Source organism: Aplidium turbinatum, chromosome 3, assembly GCF_918807975.1.
Source record: "Aplidium turbinatum chromosome 3, kaAplTurb1.1, whole genome shotgun sequence".
In the NCBI taxonomy this organism is placed as follows: Eukaryota; Metazoa; Chordata; class Ascidiacea; order Aplousobranchia; family Polyclinidae; genus Aplidium; species Aplidium turbinatum.
The window spans coordinates 1857702-1884482 of record NC_137474.1 but is presented as its reverse complement, the minus strand read 5'-3'; the positions used below and the strand labels follow the sequence as shown (position 1 = coordinate 1884482).

Genomic DNA, 26781 nt, shown 5'->3' with positions numbered 1-26781 from the left:
ATGAACGACAATGCCGAATACGATCTATTGTTGAGATCGATGTTTGATTCGTGCGACAGTTCCCGATCCGGGTTATTGTCCACCACAGAATTCCAAGAACTATGCACACAGTTGTGTTTAGAGGTGAGTGTGACATAACAATGTAGCTTTAGCAAAACCGATATCTCGTTGCTGTCTGGATTTCACACGTTTTTCCACCGTAATTTCTATCAAGGAGATACACACAAAATAATATTCTGCAACGAAAGAAGTTCTCATCACTGGTAACCATTTTATAGCGCTGTTGGTTAGCCACTGCCTGGTATTGCCGTCCATGGAAATTATGCCTTCCATACCATGAAGTGGTCTGTATAGCCGGCAATCCTTGATAATGTGGGCTGCCGTTTGCATTTCACCACACTCACAAGCAGCACTCTCTGCCAAGCCCCAGCTCAACATGTCTGCACCGCTGGGGCTTGGCAGAGAGTGCTGCTTGTGAGTGTGGTGAAATGCAGACGGCAGCCTACATTATCAAGGATTGCCGGCTATACAGACCACCTTATGGTATGGAAGGCCTAGTTTTTATCGACGACGACACCAGGCAGTGGCTAACCAACGGATGCCCTGACATATAGCGACAACGCGAAAGAAGATTTTATAGCGCGAAATATATTTCCTTTACGTGTGTTTAATAAGAATAGCAATTACTGGGTTTTGGTGAAACTCTTAGCGCATGACAAGACCGGGATTCGAACCAGTGTCTATTGACTTGCATTGAGATACCAAAGACTTCATCCCATCAACCGTTTAATTTTAATATATAGCATCCTAGCCAGCGTGTCTGTCTTTTCTACAGAAACATATATGTCGACGTACTTGGCCTATTGTGGGTAATGAGCACTTTCTTTTCGTAATAATAACGTTATGATTTATTTATTGTTGCTCTACAATAGCTAAGGTCTTTTAGCGACAGAGCTCATGTTAAATTCTATATAAGATTTATAATGTCACCGCATTATTATCCGACTTATTCTCACTGCGTTATGCAGGAGAGAACACAATCGGTACCGTTTATAAAGTTTTCGGTTTGACCCGACCTGGAATCGAACCCAGACCTACCAGCCACACTGCCGAACTCAATGACTACTCGGCCACTGAGCTCGTTCCTTTTGTTTCGAACGCGCTGATGACGTAAAAATGAAACGAATTTCCAAGTTTCTTTCAGTTTCTTACCTATCTTAGTTTCCAATATTTTAATTTCATCAACCAGTTTTAAATTACACTGGAGATCAGCTTTTAATTTAGCGCGTAATTAGAACCAAACTTCTAATTTGAAGCGATTATACATGGTTGCTGTAGGTTTAAAACAGTTTACATTTAAATTGGTTTGCCATTGATCGAAACAAATTATTATTATTCATGACAGTACATGCAGAGTAGTACATCCAATGACAATGTGCGTAGGCTCAATAAGTGCTTTGTAATGATTTTATTTACAAAAACTAAGACGGTTTATTAAAGCAAATATGAACCAGACAAATAGCGTGATAAGGAGGATAGAAGATAAAAGAGAGAGCACGAAAAATCTCATCACCCTCTTCCTTTGAATAAGTCTGCGATAAATTCTCATAGCAAATGTGTTTGAAAGATTTCTTTTACGTCAAAGCAGTCAGCTGCATAGTCGAGTGGTGAAAATTTTGGCACAACTCTCTAAAAAATGCAGAATCGACACCGCTCAAAAAAATGTAGCCATGTTTTTAAAACAAAAAAACAACAGCTTGCCTGAAGGAAGACATGGTTTTACTTCATCATTTTCTGAATGTTTACCCACAGCTAGGGAAGCTTTTAGTAGAGTTTTTATTTTTTGAAAAATTTGTTTCAGCACCTTTATTTACGGTTAACCTAACTGTGCATTGTGCAACCCTTTAGTTTATACTGTACCACTGGGAAGTGCTTTGTTTCATTGTTCGTATGAATCTTGATCCTCGGTCTGGGAAAGCTTTTTTGATAGATGATCTAGCTTCTAGCTGATCGAAATCGATTTTTAGCCATATATGATCGAACTGACATGTGTGAAAATAAATTTCTTTGCCTTTTTTGATAGGTTATTCCTGACAGTTTCGCAAACTTATGGAGGCTTTGAACTACTGTTGCTTTCATTTTTGTTTGATTGTGGTCCTTAATGAAACTTTCCTAGACTTATCGATGCTATTACGATTGACTAGGAGTGCTCATTCTCCTTCGATATGATGAACAGTTTGTAGAATTCCTTTAGTCTTTACAGAGTACGCATCTAGATCTAGTGGTATCCGCAAGGGTGAGGGTTTGGGGGTCAAAACCCCACCATTGATCTTGATATCTTTTGCTTTTCTCGTAAATTCTAATGTCTATTTTCATTAGTCTTTACAGTAGGTTATATGGTAACAATGACTTGTTTGTTTTAAGCGTTTTTACACTGCTATGGTTTGCGTTGAATGTAATCCAACTTGCTGTGTTTTGGGTCTTGTATAAAATGACATGTTAGATCTGCGTTGGAGATCGTAGGCGTTTTAACCGTGCTTTGTTATTTTAGGAACAACACAGTTTGCTAGAGCGGGTTTTATTTGCGGACCATTGCACCCCATTGTCTTACGATCGTTTCAAAGAATGCCTGCTTTGTTTGCTGGAAGGAACATTGACAGAAGACTCAAATGGAAGAAGAGTATCAAGCTTTGCGGATCGCGACTCCATTGTGCAGCACAATCGAAGCGGCTCAGCTGGGCTGTCTGCTTCCGAAGAAGAATGCTCAAACCACCACGACAGACAAATGAACACCAACGACGCAGTAGCATTCCAGACGAGCACGAACGCGCGTGACTTACCCGGCCTGACTACTTCTGCAAAGAGACACGAGACAGCTTCACATTTTGAAAACGACGTAGAGGATAGTGAGTGGTTGCTCATAGACTACGAAAACAACATTCAAGATAGAACAGAGCAGGAATCTTTCACCTTAAATCATCCTTCTCCTTCTCAAACGATGAACAAGTACAGACGGTATGGAAGAAAGTCCATTCCAGATCCAGATTTGTTAAAGAGCGGCAGTTCTTGGTAAGAATAGAATTGATTTTACTTTATGTTGTTTTATGTCAAGCAAGTCATATTATTTTACAGGTTGAGCGCATGTACAGTGGATCTTTTGAGCGACCCGTTAGGCTAATTGTCTAATTAGTTAATTGAGAGTCAGTTTGTGCGAAGTTTCTCAGATGACGCATACGACAAAATTAGTCCGGAAAATCACTTTGTTAATTTTCAAATTAGCTTTATCGGTGAATATAATCCGCAGTTCATTCAGTCGTAAGTCATTTAATAAAACAGTTGCAAGATAATTCATGCTAGTCGCTGCCGCTACTTGCAAGCTAATGACTGGCTTATTCACATCACTACAAAGAACGTAAGTTTGTTGTGTAGTTGTTAGAGGCTGTTGTACAAACTCTAGACCTCTATAAATTGTTGGCGATTTCATGAAATTCACTTTCAACTGGCGGTGAAGTTTTTGATATCAGTCTTTCAAAGCGTAATTAACCAAATAATTCAACCCATGCAACTGTTCTTTGCAAAACAATTGTATTCATGTCCAGGTCACACAGGAACGTGAACTTGTACACGTCATCACCTATGCCAGCTGATCCGGTCCAGTGTGACGTCACAATTACTCCCGAACAACAAACTGTCCGTCCCAGAACGATCGCTGAGGAATTGACAGCAGAGGGCGATGGAGGGCAATGGTTAGTTGCATAAAGTTCTTAGATGCACAGCCAGCAGTTCAGTTTTTTTTACATTTGTTTTCAGATATTGAATCAACGTAAAAACAAGGTTTTGCTGGCTGAATTGGGTTTACAGTCATTCAGTAATAACCAAGCTAGCGAGTAAGATGTTTTTACATTGATTTACAGTAAGTTTAACGTTTGCAGACTTGAAACCAGTTTACAAAATATTGAATTGCATCAGTGAGCTAAGGCGACTCATTGCAGTTTACGAAACCTGCAAACAATTCGGTTTCAGCCTTATTAAATTTCATGTTCATGACTGTATACATAAACAAATTTCTGGACATCCAAAATATTAGCAATAATCCAACGCCTATATTTGATTCTGGTTATTGAATGATGCGCGGTTGCTTGCCATCAAAGAGCTTTTTAGTTCATCTAACACAGCTTGGTATATATTTGCCGCATGTACAGTGCAAAGTGGATGGACAAAGTAACCTTAAGTTACTGAAAATGATGCCAGATCATTTGTGTAGATCGAATTTTAGCCTTTTACATAATTCACCTTAATCTTTTGCGGCTTAACTTTATAAACCATTGATCCATGTTTTTATTTTGTCACAATAAAAACACGACAAAAGATAAACTCCCTTTGACATTTGAACCACCATGTATATAGTATGACGTAATAAAACGTCATGCATGAGGCTCATGACGAGTTACTTTAATCGCATTTAATACGTACAAACGTTGCAGTTTTTAAAACGATAGCAGCTTACTGTGTATTCTATGACGTGGTGGTTGACGTCATAGAATATACACTACACCCCGTAAAGTCACAATTTCTGTTAAACTTGTATTCACGCGTGCTGAAACCGGAATTAGGCCAGTTGTTTCCTCTTGAAGTTGATTTGCGTTTGTGACAAAATAATTCTCGTCTTAAACTGTTTGCTAACAATGTAATTTTAGGATAACTCCCGAATTTGTGGATGAAAATTTTCCTGAAGAGGTTGAGGACCAGTTTGTGGAGCAAGAAAGATCTCCTGTTGATCCTCAAGCAGCTCTGGAGGCAATTTGGAGAGACATTATTGGTGATCCAGAAGAGAAGATCGATGTAGAACAGCTCCAGCATCTTTATCGCTCACAATCTCTCACCAGCTCTGGGGGTGACGTTAAACAATTGTTCGACGTGCTCGACACCGATGGTGACGGCTTGATATGCTTCAGTGATTTTACGCGTCAGATGCCCACTTCCACGTCAGATGACGTAGAAGTTCATGACGTCACTTACACTTTGCCTGATTTCAATTGTGATGAAGTCAAAAGTGCAACCGAGTCCTGCGAAACTTATACTGCGCATGCGTCAATTCACTCAACCGCGGATGTTATATTTTCCCAACCTATTCCTCAGAATATGTCGGGTGGAGTGTTGCAACCTACCCCGGTTGTGACCATGTCTGCTTATCCAGAGACAATTAGCGGTATGAGGGTACAATCTCATCGTGAAAGCGATCGAAACTTCGATATCTCATCGCCAATAGAAAACTTGACTCTGTCTCCAATTAAAAGCGTGACGCCATCACCAACTGAAAACGTAGCATCATCGTCATCAATTGGAAGCATGACGTCATCACCGATTGCAAGTTCGGCGACATCACTAAATGCAAACATGTCGTCATCACCAGTTTCAAATTACGTCAACAATTCCAATTCTGACGACGGGATGCAGCGATATCATGGCGTTCCCTCCTATAGAAGAAAGAGAAGATTCAGTCATCACCCACCACGACGTCATAACCACAGAAAACGCAACAATCGAATAATGTCACTCCCACATCACCATCCAATCAGCATCCGGCACCTAGAAGATTGTCTGCTCTATTTTTTAACCGAGGAAAATGGAAGGTAAGTTTAAACTGCTCGATGACACAAAACTGAAGTTTGATCGCATTTATCTTTCCAATGTAAAATCTTAGAGTGATAAAATCTGGTGAATGGGTTCACTTCTCATTAATGATATCTGAATCATCATCAACAGTATCATAGCCGATGCGGCCTTTGATGAACTAGATGCTCAGTTCGTAAATTTCTCCAGTGTTCCCTTTGTCGCGCAGTGTCCCAAAGTGTTCTTGGTTGGCTGATTGATGTATTGAAATTGGATATAAATGTTGTTCTTTGTCTGCCACGAGCACGTTTCCCGAGAAGGCGGCCGCTAAGACAGAGATTTTCGAAATCTTCCTTTCTGATAATGTGACCGAGAAATTTGAGTTGCCTTTGAGTTATGTTGTTCAATAGTTCCTTATCTTGATGTACTTGGTTCAAAACTTCTGCATTTGTGATGTGATCCGTATATGAAATCCTGAGCATTCTTCTGTAAAACCACATTTCAGCTATCTGATTTCTGAATAAAAAGAATCAATTTTGAAAGTTGATGTTTAATTTTCTTTTTTGTTTTGAAACGAAAAAATACACCTAGCTTAAAAACGAAGTTCATTTAACCAAATGCCTTGTTTTGTAAAGCACTGTAAATCAGCTCGCATAACACTGCCAGGTTAGCGGTGTAGTTCATGACAAACTATGTTTGTTGTATAATAATAATATACATGCAGTGTTTGAGCTATTACCTGGGTAAGCTGTGGACATTTCGTTTATCATCATGTGACGTTTTGGACTTGCAGATATGTTAACATGGATGAAATCCGGTCAATATGGAAGGAGGAAGGAATCGAAGATGATGAGCAAGTGATCAAAGATCTTGGAGTTGACTTGAGTAAGTTCGAGAACCGATTGTATACGATTGAACAACTGTTTTGGTTGTGACGTCACACACAAACTTGTGTGACGTCACGACAATGTATATATGACGTCACCGAAACATGTATGACGCCACCGCAATTCAATCTATACTTATAATTAGGGCGAGTTTTTGTTGCACTAAAATTGTGAGAAAGTTGCACTTAATTTTAACAAATGTTGCATCGAAAAGTTGCATTTATTTTATTTACCTTTTTACCATTTATTTACCGCGAAAGACGAGACACAACCTGTTTCCGTTTGTGCGGGCTTGACCAAAAGCCAAGTCATATTTCCAGTGCTGTATTCGAGGGTATACGGCGGTATACGCAGTATACTCTCTGCTTTTTTGAGCAACTATTAGTATACCCTCTGGTTTTCCAAAGAGAGTGCGTATGCCAGGCCTATCCTTAATTCTTGACAACTACTAACTAACTAGCCTACTTAACCCTTTGAGGACCATTAATAATGTGAGCTGTTTGATGTTTATTAATTGCAATGAACTACCTGTGGCTATCAATTTACCGCTAAAAAATATGTAAGATCCTGAACTGCATAGCCGGCTGCATTGCCGAGTGGTGAGAGCCCTGGAACGGTACTCGAAAGGCGCCGGTTCGACACCGCTCAAGAGCATGCGACTGTGTCTGTGGCAGGACACTTAAAGGCATGCCTGAAGGTGGACACGAAAATTGGCTTCCTTGTCTTCCCGTCCACTTAATCTAAACCTTCAACCACCAGGTCTAAGCCTAGATGCGACAACAACAAGCTAAGAATACTAGATCCCAAATTTGTAAAGAGGTTAAAGATGTAGACTGTTTGGAATGTATTTATAAAAAAATAAACAATTTTGTACCTCTCGTCCAATTTTGATGTTAATAATTCATGTTATGGTAGAAATAGAATAAAGATTAGTGTTTTACAAGTTGTGTATTATTTATCATTTTGGCAAATCTGACAGTATACCCTGTGCTTTTTTTACGAATACAGCACTGCATATTTCCACTTCTAATTTAGTTCGGGCACTATCGTGCTTGGCTGGGGTTGTTGAACTTCTCGCTTGCAAGCCAGCTGTTGCGTCATAGATAACACTGAGATGCAGATAAACCGTCACATAGCTCTTTGTTGCGCAAATCAAAGAGAATAGAACCATACTAGAAATAGTTTTATAGTATGTTTTTTTAAATCACTCCTTTACATTTTGCGCAATACTTGATAAAAGTTGCATGAAAAATAGAAAAAAGTTGCAAAAAGTTGCAAAATAAAATTCCTACAAACAGCTTAAAACATCATACTACATAAATTCTGAGTATTTAGGAAGCTGCCAAAAGCTGTAAAAAAAAGTTGCAAAAACTTGCCCTACTTATAATATAAACCCAATTTCGTCACATAGTGCACCTCCACAAAAGATTTTTCTACTCCCAACTGCCTTGGGTTACCTTACTAACAAATACTATCCTACAAGTGATTAAAACAATCAAAGAATAGTAATCTAAGCAGGACCGATCACTGAATTTTCCTTAGGCTGCTGATTGCATTCTAATTACATGATATATGTTTGCTGGGCTTCGTGGTTTTTGTTTTGCATAGTTTAGCACTAATATTTGCATAGTTTTATTTTAAACATATTATTTTCAATACGCATGAACACGATCATAAACTATTCCTTTCAACTTGGAGCTGATTTGGTCTATTTCCACCTATCACAGACGATTCGTTTAGCATTGAAGTAATTTCCGACGCCTTCGAAACAGTGATGAGGGAAAGTGTGGTACACCACGCGGTCTACGCTGTCTACAAGCATGGCATAAAGTAAGCCAAATTTTTTTTTTTATCATTTTGTCCTAATAAAACAACAGTCTTACTAAATGAAGAGAGTAAATATCGAAACTAAATTAAAATATTTTCTCTGAATGTTGTTTGTTGCAAATTTTGGTTTGGTCGGTTTTTTTTTTTGAATGTTTATCCTCGGACTGACCAAGCCTTGGTAGGTTATTCCTGGTAGTTTCGCACACTTGTAGAGGTTCTTGACGCAGGGCCGGTTATACCGAGATTGGCAGAGTGAAGTTTTCCGATTGTTAAAGTATTTTTGCCGGGGAATCATTCCATTCACTAGGTGCCGCTGAATTTTAATACGTTTAGCTTGCTTAACAGTGATGCTCAAACAATAAATAGATTTCTACATTATTGAACTCTTTCCTTATTTAGCAAATAAGCCCATTTTACGATTCAAGGTAAAAATAAGATGTAGTTTGCTAGCCAGACGTGGGTGAAGTTCCATATGAACAGAAGCTCTTGACAATAACCTGTGGAACTACAATGCCAACAGTTGGCAATTTCGAGGTCGATAGGGCACCGGTTCGATACCGCTTAAGAACATGCTACTGTGTTTTTGGCATGACACTTAAAGACATGCCGTCGATTGCAGAGTGAACAGTACACTGCTCGAGAGAAATGCTTACGGCCCTTAAGGCCATGGCCTGCTGAACTGAACAATGCTAACCCAGAAGAATCTAGTGTTAGTGTTCTGCTGCTTGCAATGTAAGTTGCTTCCATTGACTCAGGTATCACCGGGCTGAGCAGGAGAAGGAATCTTCCAAAAGAAGAAAAACTGAATCAATGTTGGAGCATTTGAACACTCAACTCCATGAGCAGGAGGAAAGGATTGAAAAGATGGAAGATGATCACCATGAGAGCTTGGCGAAGGCTGAACGAAAGTTTAAGGTAAAACACCGGAGATTGCCCTCTCAACCTTTGTAGGCAATTGACTCACTCGACAACGACTTTGACATTTTTTATAAGCAGAAAAAACAAGCAACGTCACAGCTTTTAAATAATTAAAAAAATAAATAAATAAATTAAAACGTTGTGGATTGTGAACATGTTAGCCCTTGCCAAACTGTGCCAAACATTTGAACAACTTTAATTAAAGATGTTGAGCGTTTTTTGAGATTGGTCATGATGTACCACAAATTTACTTGAAACTATTTTCTGATTAGTTTTGTTGCTGGTTCTGTTGCTGATTCGGAGTCAGCATCAAGGAAATTACTTTCCGAGGTTTCGCACCATGTGTTTACAGGAAACCTATTCCATAATGCACTCTTTGCATTCCACAGCCTTGGGGTTGGATGCAAAGCTCAATGAATATCGTCTATTTTGTAAACCTTGTTATTGCTTGCTTCTGACAGTTACATGTTTTAAAATTTCTTAAAAATGTCTTGAAATTTGTATTTTCAGGAGGAGTTGGTTAGGTTTAGTCAGCAGTTGGACACATTGCACTCCACAAATCACAAGAGAAACGAGGAGGAAACTGAAAAATTAAATTCAAAAATAGAAGAATTAGAAAAAGTGAGTCATTTTGTAAAAAAAAACGTATTAATTAATATAATAATAAACGTATATATGCAACAACCGTTCTGAGCAATCTCAGGTGATCTGGTAGTTCTTCTCCAGCAGTACCAGTGATGTGATTGCACGTCATTCAGTAATATCATGAACGCCGTTCATGCACTAGGGAGGAAGAGAAATTGTTGCAGATCTATTTTAGCCAACTCAACAGTAATTTATTGTAATTCTTGGTCTGACTTTAAAAATATTGAGTATAGCAAACAGCTGCTCGCGTACCACTGGTGCTACGTGTACCACAGGTTGAGAACCACTGAGCTGGAGCAACCTAGAATTTCTCTGGAAATTTTAGTTGTCTTAAATATAATCTGTTAAAAAGTGCCTGTTCCGTCTTATATCCTTGTGGCTTGCAACAAACCAATGTTTAGTATTCGTCAAAATGTTATAAATCTTCGTGAGACAAAAGTTAGCTTTGAACAAGTTTGTCAGGTGTTTTGTTATTTTAATTTTTTCTCAACTATCCCGTTTATGTTTGATGAAGGTTAATGCATATTTTGTTATTGGAATCGTCACATTATTATTTTCCAAGAATTGATTGCGATAGTATTTCGCATAATGTGATTGGCTAGAGTGGAGGTCACAGCGTTTTGGTTGGAGAAACGCAACGCTCTTTGTCCTAGTGAGTAGGTCCACCCAGCGTGGTGCTGATAGCCGGAAGGGCTTTGTCTTTCTACGTATTGTGGCAGTAATCACCTACACAAGTTTTATCTAGATGGAAGCGAAACTTCTCGATGAACTACGCGACGCTATGGACGACAACAAACTGTTGCTATCCCGCAATCAACAGATTGAGCTAGAACTGCACAGCTCCGAAAAAAAGCTGGTGAGTGTCGCCTGTTTCAGGAGATTTGCGTGACATTTTAACTTCACAAATTTCCAGATTGTTTTCTTCCTATTGTTTTGTAACAAACGTTTCATCTTTCCGATACAAACTGATTTTTACATCACATTCAGTTACTATTTCCTAATAACCTTTACAAACTGTTTCGCCCTTCACTGGGGATCATCAGAAGATCCTAAAAAATATGCAAATATAATAAATCGGTAATACCTAAAAAGATATTAAACATTATAACTTTAATTTTGTCTGCAAAAAAAACCCTCAGAGTTACAAAAAAGAACTATACCATACAGCAAAAGCCTCAACCACAAAGTCAAAAAATAAACTAATCTAAATAACAACATTTATGGCGTTATCGAGAAGCGAAATGCAATAAACCGCCAACAAAACCTGTGGAAATCAAATAAATTTATGCTATTTTAAATTACCGATGTATTATTTTTGCATTATTTTTCAGGGCCTTCTGATAATCCCCAGTAATGGTGAAACAGGCTGTAGAGATTTTATAGAGTAATATTTGAATTTGATGCAATTTGCTCTGCTTGGCATTGAGCACTTTTCGTATTAATGGGATTTATTGTTCAAACTATATTTTGAATACCGTTCGCAAATGGGTGAATTTGTCGATAAGAAACATTTCTTTTAAAATTTCTCACTTCTTTCTCCACCCAGTCTTTTTCGTTGCCGTACGTTGGTATCTCCATAGCCGTAGGAGAACGAAAGATTTCGGAAAGCAAACAAAATTTTCCCAAATTTGTATTTCCGAATATACTTTTAAAAACGCAACAGTTTAAAATTTGCTCTAATAAACGGATATTTTGACTCATATTTACGACGTTTTTTTGTGTAGCGTGAGCATGACAGTACCTCATCTCAGTATGTATGACAGTACCTTCAAAAAGGGGCCCGGAGCAACTGCACCCTCTGCCCCCCCTAAATCCGGGCCTGATGATGTGTAGACCTACATTAGCCCTGCTTTGCAAATACACTTTAAACAAAAGTTACTTTTCTGTGTTGAGCAATTACCCTCATCTCCCCAATGGACCTGCCGCTGATTCTACGTTTCTGGTGCAAACACCGCTTTAAATCTTGTTTGTTTTATTTTCTGATCAGGCAAGGTTACATTCAGACTTCAAATCAATTTGCCGCCAGATGGCACAGTTTAGCCACGTTCACGCAAAGCAACAAAGTAAAATGGAAACCCTGCTCCAAGAGTACAAAGAAGGAAACCAGATATTGCAAGACAGCAACGATGAATTGCTTTCCCAGTTGGACACTATGGAAAAGACATGGAACAGCCTGGAAAAGGTCCTGAACAATATTTGATTACAACCCAGACAACAAAATCCGTCATTTTTTTATTTTTAACGTGTGAAGATGTTCAATCGACGTGAAAATGACAGATTTTGCTGTCCTGGAAAATGGTCTCTGATCATAACCAGACAAATTTCAACCGAGACGTCGAAATTATACTCTTTTTCCTTTAGAAGTTTAGCCTCAAGTTTTCCGAAATGCCTTGATATTAAAGCTGATCAAGGTCTTTTTAACATGTTAGTACCACATCAGTATTTTCTTTTTTTTGTAGGTGAAGGTATCAAACCGTGTTTAGTAAACTTCTCACACGAGGCCAACATACGACCTTGTGAAGAAAACAGTGTCATTTTGAAATCAAGGCTCCGAGACGACTTTGCTTGACCAGTCTACTCTACTTAAAGGAGGAATTTTGATTTCTCCTCCCTTCCCTGGAACGCCTGCAGTTAAATTGTAACGTCACACGCGTTTAGAGATATCTTATTTTCAGCTGTTTCTTCGGCCCAGTCACCACCTCCTAAGGTAATCTTTATTTTTTCATTCAGGCAACATTTTCAAGCTTGGAGACTGCTCCACATCATAATCCGAATGCAAGAAGATCTCAAGATGGATCAATTTCTGATCCTACGGAAAGGATTGCATTCATGTCACTCCCCTCGGGATCAAGAGGATTTTTCACACCAAGTAACATCGAACAAAATACTTCACCCTCGAAAAGGTCTACTTATCATAACGGACAACGAAATGAAATTAATAAATATCCCCGTTCTGGGGTTTCATGACATGCATCAAAGACATCCAAATCTTTTATTATATTTATGCGACTCATTGTGACATAACAATTGATGTAACTTGCAGCTGCTGGTCGACGATTTGAATTATTTTAATCTTCATGGCAGTTGTCCTGCAAAAGAAATAGACGTTGTAATAATTGACGCTTGTGCAATTTTATTTATTATATCAATGCATTGTGGTAACCCAGCTAACAGGATCCGTTCTTACAACGACTGTGGCCTTTGATTCCAAGTGAAAAGAACGGCTTTTGTTGGCTGGGGCGTTTTTATTCTTGGAAATTCTAATCATGAGAATGTATGATCGTATATAACTAGCGATACTGGCAAGTAATCTGCGTTTTGAGTGCGATATAGCCACGATAGGGATATTGCGAGAGCGGACAATTAAAGTGATGAAATGGCAACATTGTTTTTGTGTTATCATATGATATTTTACTTTTCCTGTGGCCTATCCATGGCTCCGTCGGAAATTGTGACAATTGTGGCCACGTGTCTCACAATAAAATCTAAACGTATCTCAACAAAAGATTTAGGTTGAGATTTGGCCATCACAGTTGCTGTAACATAGTTGCGTAGCAGGAAGGAGTTGAACTCCAACACTGCTTTGAATCTAGTTATCGTGAATTCTCAATGAAATTCGTACTCAGTTTACTTTATTGACTTATCGAGACGTCTCAAACAGAGGGGGAAGGGTTGTGTTCACCTCCTATCTAGGCACTACACTGACACATTGTGACGTGACAAACCTGCACTTGTTCGGTCACTTGCAGGCTGGACAGAATGGACGGTTGCCTCTGCGAACGAATCTTTTCCCAGTCAAGTTTCTTTGGCATTTCTGCATACAAACCTGATATCAGTGATGGAAGGTTTGCTCTGTAGCTAACAAAGCTACTTCGAGGTTAAGTAATAAGATAAACGGAGGTTCAAAGCTCGAACTGTGCAGTTGAGCAAGGCACTTCAAAAGTATATTGAGAATTACATTTTGGTTGGTTGGTTTTGAATCTTTATCCTCAGACTGATAAAGCCTTGATAGGTTATTCCTGGTAGTTTCGCATACTTGTAGAGGCTCTTGACACAGGGCGGTTTACCGAGATTGGCAGAGTGAAGTTTCCGATTGTTGAAGTGTTACCGGAGAATTATTCCATTCACTAGGTGCCGCTGAATGGAGAGCAGTCCTGAAATGCGTTGCTCAAGCGCACACACCGAGAATCAAATTTGCGGCCCGTGATCTTGAGCCGGGCGCGTAACCACTGAGCTAACGGGGCGGACTAAAATTTCAAAGCTTTGCTTCCCGATCTTTTTGAAACGGACTCTTTAAACAATAATTATAGCCCGCAAACCACATAGCTGTTGTAGCTTACTCGTGTAACTTAGAGCTTAACCAGAAGATTTTTGGGCCGCAAACTTGAGGCACTGGTGTAAATAGAAATCTTCAAATAATACCAGGTCTGTTCGAAACAGAAATAACTGTATCGAAGTATAACCTCGTTTGAAACATATCCAATTTAGTTCTCTTGTGCTAACCAATGAAGTACAATCATATAGAACGCTAACCCGAGTACTTTTAAAAACAGATTCTATGAAGTGAGTTTAACTCACCTGGCACTTAAAACATCTGTCGTGCCATAACTGGTCGATAGCTTTCAATTCCTTATCTCCTGCACCAATCAGTTTTCCACATCCACAACACGTGACAGCAAATAACTTTTTGTGATCTGAGAAACATCAAAAATTAAAGAAATCCATTTTCTGAAACGGTGCGCGCTGTTTGATGACGCCAATAATCATTATCCAACCGTCAGTCGCGTAGATACAGCGTCGAAAAATGAATGAAAAACATTTCAAATGAAAACTTAACTCTGTCAATCTCGGTGACCGAGCCGGAGTCAGTGGTTCAAAATCATAACCTCTGCAAGGAAGCAAAAATTCCAGGATTAAATTTTATAAAACTTTTTCGATTGATAACATGCCAATGACAATCAAGTCGTTTAACAAAATGGCAACACTGCTCAGACATGGAAAACCAAATCAGTTCTTTTACATTGATTGAATGTTTACAAATGATAAATCAATGTAAATAGATAGAATTACCGTCTGGGCTTTCAAATTATCAAAACACCAACTTGAACCACCAAACCTGCATCACAATACACATTCCCATTCTCCATTTGGAAGATGCCGTCATAGATTGGATTCTTGCATTCGACGCAGACGAAGCATTCCACATGCCACTGGCAATTCAGCGCTCTGAATGCTTCCTATGAAAACGTCGGTAAAACATAAATCTAATACTTACAAATATAAAACTAAACAACATGATGCGTTCTACTGGTGCACATAAAGCTGGACTATCACAAGGTTTATAAAGTGACAATCTGCTTTTATTCCGACGTTTCGTCAATCATACACGACTGACTTCTTCAGAGAGCTAAACCAGGTAGTGATTACCTGTCTGGTCTAGCTCTCTGAAGAAGTCAGTCGCGTCTGATTGACGAAACGTTGCAATAAAAGCAGATTGTCACTTTATAAACCTTGTGATAGTCCAGCTTTATTTGCACCAGTAGAAAGCATCATGTTATTTAACCAAATGGCTGGTGAACAGTCTCATTCAAGTTTCAAATTGGCTATAAAACTACTACACACCCATAGAAGTAGAGAAATATTACAATTCAGCCAATACAAAGAGGAGTTACAAAATTAAATGATATGTCTCGTAGTCTAAAGTATAAGATTCGAGGTCGGAAAAGTCTCAGTGAAAGTTAGTCGACTTCTTCATATTTAAGCTTTGAACTTAATGGTGATATAATGTGGCCCAGTTCCAATGAGATATTCGTGCCCAAGTTAAGACATTTCTAAGAAAATCTCGCGGTATCAAAAGCAAAAGCTCATGACATTAAAAGCCAAACAATGCTCGGTGGCTTTTATAAAATCCAGAAACCTGTGGAAAAGTTACAGGCATGACCGTTAAGAGGATAATTTAGGCCCGGTACAAAAGAGATCCTTGTGCCCCAAATCAACACACTTTTAAGAAAAACGCACTGTATCCAAACAATACGAAGTGATTTTTTCAAGTTCCAGGGCCCTGAAATTATTCCGGACCCTTGTCCAAAAGTAGCCTAACCCCTGGACCCCACTGGAGCTTACCCCTGGACCCCACTGTCAACTATGCTTGATATAACCATCGTCAAGCACCACACACTATCACCCCGGTAGTTTTCTTTGGACTATGCGTCATGGTGGACAGCAGTTACACCAAGAAGAACAAAAACCATTTGTGCTGCAAGATTGACGTAATTCGCATTGAAATGACGTCATGTTCTTTTATAATCCACCACTGCCTTAGTTCCTAACCCACCGGCCTCCGCACGGTGCGCATGGTCTGAGGGTCCCGGACGACGAGACTGCTGAGTGGCTGATGATTTCCTGCCCTCCAATCTAGCCTGAAAAACATCTTCTCATACGCCGATAATGATCGAATGCTGGCATTTGCGCAACAATTTCATTTTTTATAGTTTATTAAAAAATCGATTTTGCTATGACAATAGCGTGGACGACAATAGGGACGACAATGGCATCTGCAGTTAGCGCTTGTGTTGTATAAGTTTTAGAAATAATCTTCCATCTTCTGCATTTCATTTTCGCCCAGAAGAGCAACTTCGTAAGCTTATGTTTATTTAAATCAAAGAAAACAGCGCTCACCTCAAAAATTGGCTTCTTGCACTTTAAACACGGCTGAGAGAAATACTTGTTGTGACAGGCGACACAATACGCTTTTCCGCCGTCAACTATAAACCCCACGTCGAGGTTTCCTTGGCAATTGGAGGCAGCGCAGGTGAAGCATTCCTTATGGAAATCCAAACCTTCAACAGACGAGTATTCTCCTCTGGAAGGCATTGGAGATTAAAACATTGTGATTTGTGATGAAAACGATTGTTCGCGTCTGTTTCAATGTGATTCTATTTCCATCCCAGATGTGATCCTCAGCGCTTCACATGAAGGAAAGAGCCCACACTGCTTCGCAATTGGCATCAAGCTAATAGATACGTAACTACAGTGTCCGGTCCGCCCCCAAAACTCACCTCAGGTTTGAGTTCGATTCCAGCTGCCACTGCATTACTAAGTGTTTTATATTTTTTACATACCGGTTCTTTCGTGGGTAAATTCTACAAATTTCAGTTTTGAAACAGTTGTTGCCGTTAGCTACCTGTATAACAGTTAAATTTGTTTCGCACTTTTGCCTTGTTAACCCTTTCTTTCAAAGGGTTAACAAGTTTCAGTTTCAAGGAAAATCTACTTACGTTGAAAAAAATAACAACTTCTTACCCAAGAATTGGTTGAGCGCACGTGTTGCAAATGGTGTCTGCAGTTTTCGGAACAAATCTACGAGGCTCCAAAACGTCACGCTCCGGTGGAGCCACGTTAGGTGCCGCCACAGTGGATTGAAACTGTGTTCCTTGTGTGACTAATCCTCCAAACTCGGCTGAAAGTGAACGTTGTGTTGAAAAATAATCCCAGACTGTAAACATCTTGTGTATTGCCCCTAACTAAATTTCAGCACTGTTCATCTTCTGCACTATAGCAGAACTAACCAAACGTACCCCTTGTAAAATTCTTATTTTAGTGTTCAAAGAGATTGAGTTAGATTTCAGTATTTTGGCCTTTTTGATGAAAGTTTGTTTGGATTGTGCAATTCTTGATTTTACATCGCTCCAGCATCGACCATTCGAAGTGACTATAGAATCCAAATAGTTGACACTATTTACTTGTGAGACGGGTGTATTCTCTATTTTGATTGTGCATACCGGAGTCATTTCCTTTGATGAGATAGTCATGCAGAAGGTTTTCGTTGCATTCAAATTAAATCCAAGGTTTTCACTTTGCTTAATGACTATGTCAAGCAGGTTTTGTAAACTGGAGTTTGATGTGGCGATTAGTACCGTGTCGTTTACATATCTTATGTTGTTTAAATGTTGTCCGCCTACGGAAACGCCTTCGTTGCCATCTGAAGGTCGCAAGATCATTTCGCCGTAGAGTGAGAAAAGATCAGGTGAGACCACGCACTTTGTCTCACACCCGTGACCCATGTCTCACACACACTGCCTTAAAAAAAAACTCTAATGTTTTTTCTCGGAAACTAAACTGTGACATTTGGAAAAGGGTTTGGCAAGCAAAAATTCTTTTCTATCAATTAAAGCAAGTCATTGAAGTGCAGAAACACGAATTCTTGATTTTAATGAAAACAGGAGTGATCGAAAGGATCATGTTAACGGTGTCTGCGCAGCATATTTACAGAAAGTAATATTTTTGATATGAGCGATGTACCAGCTGTAATTTGGGCACTCTTCATTTAAACTTTGGTTTAACATTACAAATACAGATTTGAAGCTTCATTACTAAAAAAAACAACTTCCGACTACGATTTAACATCCAAGGCACAGTACCCAGTAGAGTTGACAGGTGTGATACAGGGGTTACTTTTGGACTCAGATCATTTTAGGAGCCGAGTTATTTTAGGAGGCTTTAGAGCGAAAAAAACACCATGTTAGTTTTAGGGTTATATTGTTTTCTTTAGAAGTCTCTTTTTTAGGGGGAGGGTGGGCTCCTCATCTGTATCGGGACCAAACTTTTCTCGCAACGCCTTGACAGTAGGCCACCTATATTACTACAGTTTCATGAAAAACCTACCTTCTCTTCCAGCGGGTCTAGGTTTTTCCAGTTCTTGGGCTAACTGGGCCCAGGTGGGGTCAGTGGGCTTCATTTTGCCTGGCTTGGCATCCCATGCTGTTGCTCTGAAAAAACAAATAATAAAGACAAATACCAATTTGCTGCTTGGCAATCTGAAAAAATGAACTCCCGTTTTATTTGACAACGACAACAATTTTCGTCTCAAAATCACAATGAATGATGAACTATTGACTACTTGTGGTAATAATATGGGACATCTGATTCTAAAGTGGCCCAAGTTAATTTGGGCCAAAAATGAGGTTTTGATGGAATCTTGCACAAAACGATATAAGGTTGTTGCTGACAAAATTTGAAGTCTTTAGACCAAAAAAAAATTTTTTTATTAAGCGTCCAAAAGTAAACCAAGTTAACTTGGTTTCTTGGATAAAAAAAAATATTATTGCAAGAAAGGCCCAAGCTCACTTGGGCCATTCTTGCATTTACGATACTGCAATTTTCACCAAATCAATAGAACCAAGTTATAGCTTGTAATAATAAATTGATTGGTTGGTAATACTGTACTGCGTATTTTTTTAGTCTCTACTCCTTTGTTAACGAATTAGCTAACATTGAACTTAAACAATGCTGAAGAATAGTTTCATTGTTACCTAGAATTGTCTTTTAATTTGCTTTTGCAGCTGTAGCCTGCTTTATAGTGGGGTCATATTTAGAGGATCCTTGGCCGTGTTTAGAATACCAAAGTTTCTCAGTGGATTTAACAAGGGCAACTGATACTAAAAAAATAAGCTCCCATATACCTCACGAAAATGGGGGGAAAGTTGTTATTTTAGATGTTTTTCAAAATGGCTGCCACCGCCATCTTTGAAAACTAATAAAGTTCTATTTTTTGACGTGGATGGCCAAAAATGACAATTTAGGTGTCAATTCCCACTAATTTTGGTGTCAGAAACACAATGGGATGACATATTTCTTGATTCAGAGTCCCCTTAACCTCAAGATCCAAGATGGCAGACGTATGTGGTCCCCTACTGTATAAGATTCACTATCACTGCAGGACAAATATGATGCACAGCTGTCAGAATCACTTCTGCTGTCAGCATCACTGTTCCCTATATATAGATGACTTGGAGTTGTTGGAAGTTCCAGGGATCGTGGAAGTGCAGGTTGGGTATAGCGTACTGGGAGGCATATGCCATTTGCAAGGTGCCATCCATGGCCAATTGGTGACAGATGATTCTGAAGCTGGAAGTTCTTCTGCAGATATGTGAGGTAATTGGTGCGCTATAAGTGTGGTCGTAGACTGTCAGAGTCAGGTAAGCCTGCTCTCACCTCTCTCAGTGTCTTGTGTTTGGTGTCACGATAGATGTACCGGATAACAAATTTCTGCAAGTCAAAGATGATTTCTTGTGTGACCGGGAGGATTGTGCCACAACTCTTAAAGAGGTTGTGAGCTTCTCATGATTGTTCTACTACACGGTCAGCAATAGTTTTCTTGACTATTCCATAAAAGCTGGAGTTATGATCGCATCCGCTAAGAACATGAAGTGGGATTAAAGACTCCGCTATTGCCTCATCACACAAATACCGAGCACCGACATCAGCTGAGATTTGCGTTTCAAGCACAAGAGTCCTGATATTTGCCGAGCCTTGCAAACATGCCACTCTCCATGAATTGTGCTTGGATATGGAGAAGACTTTCCAGGACTGCAATGAAATCTGGAAGACATATTTGCCGATCTGTGCAAACATGCCACTCTCCATGAATTGTGCTTGGATATGGGGAAGACTTTCCAGGACTGCAATGAAATCTGGAAGATGACGTCCATATCTATCATCATAGATACGCATCCAAGGAAGCATCAACTTCAGTGAGGACTTGAACTCCATCCAGTTTCTTGTCCTTATAGCATGGATGTTTTGAGAAAGTATCTCTACTATCTCCAAGAATGAAATCCAGAAATCTGTTTGTGGAGCACCATCTAAGTTCTCGAATAGGGAGTCAACAAGCACCTTGAGATAGGCATTGTTGTCTAACTCAGCATTTGCATCATTAAGTTCTTGTTGGTCTACTGAACAGCGTTACTTACTGCGAGATTCCTGGATATCTTCAAACAGAGTGGAACCTTCCAAAGGTTTGTCTAGTGCATGGTGGACTAAAGCTTCGTAGAAGAGTCGAAGGCAACGCACACCGCGTTTGAAGTGTTTTCCACGCAGAGCTGGATCTACGGACCCATTTGCAATGACACCTGCAGCCACCACTACATCTGAAATGCTTGAGCCTTTGAACCTCTTGTAGACCGCATTGATGAAAGGCATCTGGATATGAAAGTGTCACATGAATGGCAATATGTCAGCAGTCATGTCTGGATTCTCACTTTTCAATTCTAGCAATAATGCGTAGACAAGATGATCACCGACAATATCTGCAAATGGCATCTTCTTGTCATCACTTGCCTTTGCAAGCTTGCGCAGGACTTCATACAGAATGATCTTGCTTGTTGGATCAGAATAAGTCATGTGATAAATTGCTTGATTTTTTTGGGTTTCTGGTGATAGCTAGGCCTGGAAGCCAGAAAAGGCTGGTATGGTCTGGTCTTCTGGCTTTGGTCTTGTTCCGTCTGCCTTAGCTCGGGCCAATGCATGGATGACACCTCTCATTCTTTGAGGAGCTGTGTCCAGATGTTCATCCGTTACCCTTGGTCTGATGGGTGGTTCACCACGCTTGACTTTTGTATGGTTCAACTCTTTGCATCTGGCTCCCAAGTTCTTTGAGACTAGCAGAGAAGTGGGAAGTCAAGGTGGTATTTACAACTGGTCTATCCTCAATTAGGGTAGGTAGATTTAACTCAGGCAGGTCTGGCTAAACAAATATGACATTTGTACGATGTGATTGGCCACTTCCAGTCAAAGTATCACTTTTGAAATCATCGTTGTCGACTTGACGATACATATTGCGGGTGTTCTTTCAGAAAGTTCAAATGGACACTCAGTTGAACGCTTCAGGTCAGTAACTGACCAGAAATCTCTAAGCATAAGTACATCGTTGTAACTGATTCCCAGGCCATCCTTATGTAATATGTCTACCATTTCTCTGTTCTTTGCCATACCATGTACCAGTACAGCTAGGTTTGTCTCAAATGCAGTACGTCTTCCAGTGATATAGCTGGTCAAAATAGATGCAATTGATCTGACTGGGGGATGTCATCGACTTCAGACTTAGTGGGGTGCTTTAACCAAGTGATGAGCTTCAAGAGGAGATCATGTAAGTCTCCATTTTCTAACTCATGTATGTATGGAGGCCAAGGAATAGTTTATGTTTTGATCTGATCTCTGAGTCTCCCAGCTACATTCTTCACCAGATTATCGTCACTTACTGTACACCTAGAGAGGATATTGCAGCCTCAAGATATGAGCCTGCAGCTCTCGTATCATATACCAGTTCACTCACATTCTTCTGACCTCCTTCATGAAATGCTATGTCATTTCCGAATTCCTTGATCAGAATTTCCTTCAAGAAACTGGACTTTGCTGTGGAATAGTAACCACAATTTGAAGTAATGCGTTTGTAATCCATTAGTAGACCTTGCAGTGTACGGATTTCATGATTTTCAATGATAACTTGACGGACATGATGAAAGAAGATTGCTTGAGCCTCTCGAAGATTAACCTGTTGCAGATGCTCTGTACTTTCATCAGACAAAGATTTCTTCAGAGGGTTGCTGACATAATTGCGCCAACATCCACGATGATAACGAATTTCCATTCCAAACGCCGTTTGACTGTCAGGGATAGATGCGAGTAGGGTATTCAATCTTTCTCTTATAAGCTCATCTGACAGACAAAATGTATGCAATTCGAACCGGCTTCATGCGTCTTCTGTTAACAGCAGCAAAAGTTTGGATTTCCCAGATTTACTGTTTTTTATGGTCCCTTCATACACCACAAGACGCTAAACCACTAACCACAAGAAGCTTGATGCAAGACGATAAACAATAAAATTTTTGTTTGCATTTTTTTTCAAAATATTGTTTCTTGTTTTCTGTATTAACTTTACTGACAAATAGAAGTGTTTGTTCTTGTTAGTTTTGTGAAAGTTGCCATTTCAATCGCAATTTAAGTTAAATTAAATGAAAAAAAATCTGGCAACACTGAAATCGGAGTCAGCCAGCTATAAATCGAGTGGAAATCGCATATTTTTGCCCACTTCTACAGCCTTGGTTTTAAAGTTACGTTTCTTTTATAGCCTGTATTGTTGTTAACCGTTTGTTCTTTCAGTATTTTGTTGTTTGGTGTTTTTCCTTATTTTAATAAAAAGGTATTAAAAGCTTTGCTTTTCGTGTAACATAAAAACAGGCAAAAAATATTTTTTTAAAACGCAAAATTTTTGACTTGGGCCACTTTTCTGTTGTAAGAAAAGCTTTAATTATCTGTACCAAGTTAACTTGGGTCGCTAGTTTTGACTTATCTAATCATAGAAAAGTGGCCCAAGTTAAAACCTACGTAATAAACGATGATGACGTCATCACTCAGTTAAACCAAGCATCACAAACAGTTTCTTGCTCACTCAAGTTTTCTCACATGCAAGATGAAGATTGCAAACCTTCAGTGACAATTTTTATCACAGTATGAATCTTTAAACTCGATTATCTCAAAACCACTTTTTTTGACTTGGGCCACTTTAGAATCAGACGTAAAGAGGCAAGTAAGAATACAGTTCTGAACATATTGAAACGTGCTAAAGTTTAACCCATGGCGATATTTATACATCGCTGTGATTTAGCCGTGCAGGAAATGTTTTATCAACAACATTTATAACTTAATAATTGTTATTGTTCCATGCACGTGTTGTCACACAAGCCTCAAAGAGAAGATGATAGAGTTTATCATTCCATTTGAACTTCTTGAGTGAAACTCTATCAAAGATGATGCCGCATTGTCTCTAGATAGCAATCAGAAACCAACCAAAGCACAATCAGTTTTAAAAAATTAACTATTTTACTGTTTGTAGACGATGAATCAATGCAAACAAACTTATCCCTGTATAAGCTCATGGAAGAAATCCGAAAATCTTACTCTTATTCGTCGCGTGAGCCTCTGGGGCCGAGAGTTTATCCTTTTACCACCCCAGATTCACGATGCTCCCGACTACAATCGAAGACTGCTACAGAGCAGCCAGTCTTTGGTTTCATCATGTAACACACGCAGACCTTCCACTCCATTAGGTGGCTTGAAGTGTTGTAGCGAATTGAATATTTGTCAATTCAAACTGTTTGTTTCCACAAGTTCAACACTCAGACAGCGAAACCTTCATTTTTATGTTGATTCAACATTTGCAGACGTTAAAATTAAGTTTTAAAACATCTTTTTACAATTTTACAAACAGTTCCAGTCTCCTCCCTGGAGTTGTCCGGATCATTGCTTCAGTCTCCTCTCTTGTGGAGTTGATCAGCATCTCTCCGTTGATCGCCAGAAGGATGTCTCTGCTCCTGATGCCCGACTTGGCAGCTGGCGACCCATCTGTCACCTGTCCAATAAAAAAAATGGAAAAGTCTTATCTCTTATCTTATCAAGTGCAGCACAATGCGTTGTGAATGTATCAAGTGCCACATCCCACATTAAAATGGCAAAGTCTTATCTCTGGTTAAGTGGCTGCTTGATGTAACCAAGTACTACAACTAAACCTAAAATTGCTGCAAATTATAAATATCTACATTGCTTCAAGCGAACTACAGAAAAACAACTACCCCGTCGTTTGGTAGCACAAATAACTACCATGTACTTCTGAGACAATTTTGACATCTATTTTACTAAAAGAAGATGCCTGTCTCCAAGGCCATTGAGAGGGATAATTTGAGCCAGGTACGAATAAGATCTTCGGGTCCCAAATCTGTATCTGAAGAATACGTGGGTTTTCTTCAAGTTTTTTAACCACTTGGAAAAGTTACACGCCCCTAAAATCATCCGGAGCCCGGGTCCAAAAGTATCTCCTAGACCAGTGTTTCTCAAACTTTTTTAGTCCATCTCCCCTTTTTCGTTATTGAAATAAAATTTCGCCCCCTAATTCTGTCAAGTAAAATAAACATTGATAATAAAGTGATAGACAAGTCACAAGTGTAGTTTTGGGAATTTAATCAACAAAATTGACAGCAACATGATAATGTTCAATGGGATGGATGAGCTTGGCGACTTTTACAAAGTTTTGAAATGTTTGGCGACATCTTCGTCAGATAGAGTCGCAGATCACCCGTTTATGAACTACCAAGCGATTTCTTTGCTTTGAAAGCAACAATGTCGCAGCCGAAAACCCCTTTTCAACCATATATGAAGTAGGAAACGACAAAATTCCCATTCTAGCTTCTTTCCAGAAAAGCTCATATTTGCCAGCAACCTGGCACCAAAACAAATCGTATCGATCACTTCTGGATTTCACTCTTGACTCATCATCTGTTTGCATATCAAAGAACTGCTCTTGAAGTTCCACTTCTATGGTATGTCTGTAGGTTCGGTAGAAAATGGTTGTACCACCCAGTTTGGAACATGGAGGTCCACGAGATCTGCAAAACGAAGTTTTATGTCTTTATGAAGCATGCCTAAATGTGACCAGTATTTTTGCCGTTGTTCTTCTGTAATAACATTCTCGCTCAAATTGGGAAACTGAGTTAAGACATTTTGACCTGCGCTTTTATCTTGTTGACGCATTTGATCACAATATTCAGTGATTCATGCAGTTCAGGACCGAGATTACGGGCAACCAAATGCTCATGGTGAATTACGCAATGTATTGCAGTAAGTCCAGGAATTGCTCTTTTCTTCAGTGCAATGAACCCTCGATGTTTTCCAACCATTGCCGGAGCAACGTCAGTTGCGCATTGTAGAATATTCTTCAGTGGAATCCCCTTCTCTTCGTAGAAGTTTTTCACTGCATTAAAGATGCTTGATGCCCGAATATCTGTAGGAAGACTGAGCGCAAAAATCATTTCTTTTTGTTCTCATATTATGAACAAAACGCACATATCCAAGCAGCAGCAGCGATAAATTGTCGGTCAAGTTGGATTCATCTATTTGCAGTAAATGGTTTGCGCGTTGGACTGTTATTGGTGGTTTGATAAATTCGCCCCCTTCGAGTGTTTTCGCCCCCCGATCGCCCCCTTTAATTTTTTCGCCCCCTGGCGCTCGAAATCGCCCCCAGGGGGGCGATTTTTCCCACTTTGAGAAACGCTGTCCTAGACGTTATAGGCTACTTCCCTGTTAACGCCACTGCCCATCCCTGTGAGACATGGTCTTGAGAAACAATTTGCTACTTTTGACTGTAAACTCCAACGAGTATAACTGGCACAGAAAACAATGTTTTATACAATTCTTAAACTCAAGTCTTCATTTTAGGCCTAAATAATAATTTTCTAACCTTCAATTTTTCCCCAAAACTTTTGATTGTGACTTACTAAATTGGTTATTCAGCTCGCATCACAGAAAAGAGTATTTAAAAAATGAAAGTTGAACTTATACAAACATCGTATTGTAGCCTTCGAGTTGGTATTCGTTTATCAAATAAACAGTTACACAGAAAGGTTTTTTGACCAACTACCCAATTTTAACTTAACTTAATCTCAAAAGTAATTTAACCAATTCCTAACCTCAGGCCACGCTCAAGTCTTTCAAAACTCTACTTGATCATGATGCTTATAGCAAATCTTTTTTTGTTCATTAAAATAACTTTCTTACCCTCGAGACGACGATGTTTTGATCCAAGTCTGCCCCACCGGTAATCCGGAAGCCCCAAGGTGGCCCATCTACTAGAATCACTTTCTTAGACATCGCTCAACTCTTCGTTTGCTTACAAATACCAACTGTCAATGTTTCTATCTGCGAGGTTGATTGCGCACACGACAAAGGTTGATCTTTTCATTGCTTCACAGTTGAGCAACGTAAAAACTACGTCTTCTACTTGCTGATAGGCTTGTGTGTGGTTAAGATCATCTTCTCAGGGGAGCAGCCGATACGATTTAGACTTCGCATATTTTACATTACTTGTACGTTGTCAAACGTTGCAACTGTTTATGAATACAATATGTGACTGTATTCATATGATTGTGAAAGGGCAAGTTGTTACACTTTAGAATTTCGCTTTGGATTGTTCTAGAATCTAGACTGCTTCTTCTTCAATTGCCTTGCCTGAACCAGGCATCGACGGCCTCAGATAAATAATTAGACCAAATATTCCTATTAT

The 26781-nt window shown here is 39.3% G+C and overlaps 2 protein-coding genes across 3 annotated transcripts; one reads left to right on the top strand and one right to left on the bottom strand.

The window, feature by feature from the left end:
• On the top strand, positions 1-13504 carry LOC145766017 (uncharacterized). Its single transcript, XM_082577669.1, has 11 exons — positions 1-123; positions 2552-3069; positions 3600-3746; positions 4698-5633; positions 6407-6498; positions 8228-8330; positions 9083-9242; positions 9756-9866; positions 10636-10746; positions 11878-12072; positions 12621-13504. The coding sequence occupies exons 1-11, from the start codon at positions 1-3 to the stop codon at positions 12855-12857; spliced, it is 2733 nt and encodes a 910-aa protein (XP_082433795.1). The 3' UTR covers positions 12858-13504.
• LOC145767087 (PDZ and LIM domain protein 7-like) lies at positions 12851-26394 on the bottom strand. Of its 2 annotated transcripts, XM_082578835.1 has the most exons (9): positions 26277-26394; positions 23924-24078; positions 18555-18658; positions 17193-17349; positions 16569-16752; positions 15007-15127; positions 14469-14584; positions 13616-13704; positions 12851-12979 (listed from the first exon to the last, which is right to left on the bottom strand). In XM_082578835.1, the coding sequence occupies exons 1-8, from the start codon at positions 26367-26369 to the stop codon at positions 13630-13632; spliced, it is 1005 nt and encodes a 334-aa protein (XP_082434961.1). In that variant the 5' UTR covers positions 26370-26394; the 3' UTR covers positions 12851-12979; positions 13616-13629. The 2 variants fall into 2 exon arrangements, with proteins under 2 accessions (XP_082434961.1, XP_082434962.1); XM_082578836.1 differs by lacking the exons at positions 12851-12979; positions 13616-13704; positions 14469-14584 and adding an exon at positions 14649-14778.
• Positions 26395-26781: the final 387 nt, after the last annotated feature.